This window comes from Neomonachus schauinslandi, chromosome 16 (genome assembly GCF_002201575.2).
Source record: "Neomonachus schauinslandi chromosome 16, ASM220157v2, whole genome shotgun sequence".
In the NCBI taxonomy this organism is placed as follows: domain Eukaryota; kingdom Metazoa; phylum Chordata; class Mammalia; order Carnivora; family Phocidae; genus Neomonachus; species Neomonachus schauinslandi.
This window is the reverse complement of record NC_058418.1, coordinates 7,148,657-7,153,058: the sequence shown is the minus strand read 5'-3', so window position 1 is coordinate 7,153,058 and position 4,402 is coordinate 7,148,657. Positions and strand designations below refer to the sequence as shown.

Genomic DNA, 4,402 nt, shown 5'->3' with positions numbered 1-4,402 from the left:
GAAGCAGACCCCCCGCCGAGCAGGGAGCCCGATGCGGGACTCGATCCCGGGACTCCAGGATCATGACCTGAGCCGAAGGCAGTCGCTTAACCAACTGAACCACCCAGGCGTCCCATTAATTTCTTATGCTTAACATAGTGTTTTCATGGGTCATCCAAGTTGTAGCATGTATCTGTGCTTCATTCCATTTTGTTACTAAATCATATTCCATTGTATCGATATGCCGAGCTTTGTCTATCCATTCATCTCTTGATGTCACATGGGTTGTTTGGACTTTCTGGCTATTGGGAATAATAGTGCTATGAACATTGGTGTACAAATATGTGTTTGAGTCCCCGCTTTCAGTTGTTTTGAGTACACATCGAGGAATGGAATTGCTGGATCATGTAACAATTTTAGGTTTAAGTTGTTGAGGAACTGCCACACTGTTTTCCACAGTGGCCACACCATTTTACATTCTCACCAGCAATGCACAAGGGTTCCAGTTTCTCCACATCTCCACCAACACTTGTTATTTTCTGTTTGTTTGTTTTTTATAATTGCCATCCTAATGTGGTTTTTATCTGTGTTTCCTTAATGATTGGTAACATGGAGCACCTTTTCATGTACTTATTGACCATCTGTATATCTTTCAATAAATGTCTGTTTAGGTCCTTTGCCCTTTTTTTTTTTTGGAGAGAGAGAGTAAGTGGGGAGGGGCCGAGGGAGAGGGAGAGAGAGAATCTTAAGCAGGCTCCACACGCAGCAACTCGGGGCTTGATCTCATGACCCTAAGATCATGACCTGAGCTGAAATCAAGAGCCAGACGCTTAACCGACTGAACTACCAAGGTGCCGCAAAAGTTCTTTTTCCTTTTTTTTTTTTTTTTTTTTTGAGGGGGGGAAAGGGGGGTTATAGGGGGAAAGGGGAGAGAATCTTAAGCAGGCTCCACACCCATCATGGAGCCCAACGAGGGGCTTGATCTCACAACCCTGAGATCATGACCTGAGCAGAAATCAAGAGTCAGACACTTAACCGACTGAGCCATCCAGGTGCCTCCCTTTGCCCATTTTTGAAATTGGTTTGTCTTGTTTTTTGTGGTTGAATTGTATGAGTTCTTTATATGCTCTGGATATTGATCCCTTATCAGGTATGTGATTTGCAGATCTTTTCTCCCTTGCTGTGGGTTGTCTTTTCACTCAGTTCATAGTGCCCTTTGATTCATGAAAGTTTTAAATTTTGATCAAGTCCAATTTGTCTGTTTTTCTTTGTTTTTGCTTTTGGTGTCACATCTAAGTAACCATCACCAAATCCAAGGTCATGAAGTTTTATTCCTATGTTATCTTCTGAGGGTTTTATAGTTTTATAATTATATATAATTATTTAATCCTACCTGTTCATCTTATTGAGATTTCCCTGTGTGTGATGCGTCACTTCTCTTTTGCTGATTTCAAGATTCTCTGTTTTTGGCTTTCGACAATTTGATTATAATGTTTTGCAATGTGAATCTCTTTGAATTTATCCTGCTTCCATTTCTTTGCTGTTGGATGTGCAGATTCATGTCTTTCATCAAAATCTGGGGAGTTTTAGTACCCCAAACTTGAAATACCTTTATATATATCTCAAAATATTCTTTAAGTCTCGAAATATTCTTTTCTAGCCCTTTCTCGCTGTCCTCTTCCTTTGGGACTCCTATTATGCATATATTGGTATGGTTGATGGTGCCCCACAGGTCTCTTAGGGTCTGTGTATTTTTCTTTATTCTTGTTTCTTTCTGCACCCCAAACTGGATAATCTCAATTGATCTATTTTCAAGTTCGTGCATACTTTCTTCTGCTTCCTCAAAGCTGCTGTTGAGCCCTTCTAGTGAATTTTTCATTTCAGTTACTGCACTTTTTAGCTCCAGAATTTCTACTTGGTTCCTTTTTTTAAATTTGTCTCTTTATTCCTATTCTTTGTTTAGTAAGACATCCTTCTCCTGGCTTTCTTTCATTTTTGTCCATGACTGCCTTTAGCTCTTTGAGCATATGTAAAGCATCAATTTAAAGTCTTTGTGTAGTAAGTCCAATGTCTGAGCTTCCACAGAGACAGTTTCTATTGATTTCTTTTTTTTTTTCTCTTTCTTTCTTTCTTCCGTTCTTTCATTATTATTAATTTCTTTTCTTCCTGGGAATATGCCATTCTTGTTTCTTTGCAAGCCTCATAGTTTTTTGTTGAAAACTGGACAGTTTGAATATTATAATGTGGCAACTCTGGAAACCAGCTTACCCCCTTCCTCCAGGATTTGTTGTTGCTTGTTGTGGGTTATTGGTGGTAGTGTTTGTTTAGTGACTTTTCTAAGCTATTTGTGTAAAGGCTGTATTCTTTGTCATGTGTGGCCACTGAAGTCCCTGTTCTGTTAGCTTAGTGGCCAGCTAGTGACTCATCAGAGAATTCCTTAAATGCCCGGGTTGGATAGGGAGAGCAAACGCCCCTGGCTTGCAGATTGGCTCTGTGTTGGATCTGCATTTCACTACTTAGGTAGGCTGTTTACAATTTTGCCTTAGCCTTCACTTCCTGCTTTTGCTGAGGTGAAAGGTCAGCAAGAGGTGAAAGCTTAGGGTTTTCTTTGGTCTTTTCTGAGCCTGCACCCATCTTGGTCATGCATGTAGCCTTCTAGTTTCCCTGATACACGTAGGAGCTTTTCAAACCCCTTATTCCTCAGAGTATCTCCTTCCCCAGCCACTTCCCTCCTCAGCTATTCAGTTTTTGCTTAACCCTGACTGTGACTCTCTCTTCAGGCAGCTGAGCCTAATACATTTGTCTTTAAATGCTTTCAAACACCACCCCCCCGGGGAGCCATTTCTGCTTGGGGAAAGCCCCAAGAACAGTGAAACAAAGGCAAACCCTTGAGCTGTTCCTTCAGGGACATCTAAGTCCACACACACAACCACAATTATTTACGAGTAAGATCTGAATTGCCCCCTCTGGTACCAAGGAATGTGGGCTGTTGCCTTCCAGGCTGCCCTTGAGCTGGGGAGTTGACAGTGGTAGTTCAAATGTCACAGTGCTCTTTTGCTGAAACTTGGGGTTTTCTTTCTTCGTTGAGCCTTCTCCTATTTGTTGTAAGTTTTATATTCGGTTCTGGAACTCTGAGAAAGTTAACTCTGAGAGCTTTCGCCAGCTTATCTGTTGCTTTTGTGGAGAGACAGAGTTTTGAAATTCTCTACTCTGCCATTTTAGGTGACAACTCCAGCTGCTGCTTGACCTGTCTGTAACCTCTGATGTCATTCTAACTCTGACCCAGCCCTTGGTCCCTGAATGACCTGACTGACATTTTCACCTGATGACCACCAGCTTCTTCCAGATTCATCTACAAACACTACCTCATCCTTGGCCTCTGATGACCCTGGTTCATTTCTGACTTCTGGTTCTGTCCCTTTCCCTTGACCACAGGCTTGCCCCCTCTCCGCACCCCCTTCTGTGAACCTCTCTGAACTCTATCCCTGACCCCTCTCTCTGCCTCTCCAGGGCTCTAATGCTGTAGCCTCAGCTCTTGGGGCTTGTTTGCTACTCCGAGTGCTGGCACGCCTGGAGCCTGAGGCTGAGGAGGCCGCACGGAGGAAGGACCTGGCGGCCAAGTTTGAGGGTCTGGGTGCTGGTGAGCAAGGCATGGGTATGTGGGGGTGGGGGGACAGGGAGCTGCCCTGTAGGGGGTTGTGCGTCTCCCCACTCCTCTCCCAACCCTGCGCCTTCCCCTTCAGTCCCCTCATCTTTCCCCTCACACCATCTCCTCCCTCCCTTTCTTCCCTCCCACATAAACCTCCCGCCCCCAGACCTTTTTGGTGAGTGCTACCGCAGCAGCGAGGAACGGGCCGCTCGCCTGCTGGTCCGTCGCTGCCCGCTCTGGGGGGATGCCACCTGTCTCCAGCTTGCCATGCAGGCTGATGCCCGTGCCTTCTTTGCCCAGGATGGGGTACAGGTGAGCATCTGAGGAGCCAACATCCCACACAGTTCCCACCTGGAAGCTTTGGGAAGTATGGAGGATAAGGCCCTGCCACTGTGGGCAGTGGATGGTCTTGACCAGCCTCCCCTCCCCGCAGGAGACCACCCGTCCTCCAGAAACTCTCTCCCAGAAGCGCTGCGCTTCCCATAAGAAGCCCCCCCTTGCCACAGCAAAGCCCACCCTCCTAAGAAGTTCTATTCCTGAACAGAAATTCCTGGTGATGATAGGAAGTCCCATCTGTCACACAAGAGTCCTCCCCTCTCCCGCAGGAAATCCCATGTCTCCCAAAGGAAGCCCTACGTCATCTACAGGAAGTCCTTCCCACTTCCTTAAGGGGTTCTCAGTTCTAGGTCTCAACGATTAGAATGACCTCACTGAACAATTTTACCTAGTGTTTTGGGCATAGACAAACTGGCTTAGGAAGCCCCCCCCCCCCCT

At 45.6% G+C, this 4,402-nt stretch overlaps 1 protein-coding gene across 3 annotated transcripts in view; it reads left to right on the top strand.

Moving 5' to 3' along the window:
- TRPM4 (transient receptor potential cation channel subfamily M member 4) overlaps positions 1-4,402 on the top strand; it is a 36,223-nt gene that overhangs the window by 15,978 nt on the left and 15,843 nt on the right. For all 3 annotated transcript variants that reach the window (XM_021681362.2, XM_021681364.1, XM_021681363.1), the window contains 2 exons: positions 3,490-3,619; positions 3,795-3,940. In XM_021681362.2, coding sequence (XP_021537037.1) covers positions 3,490-3,619; positions 3,795-3,940 — 276 coding nt within the window. The remainder of the gene's footprint in view (positions 1-3,489; positions 3,620-3,794; positions 3,941-4,402) is intronic.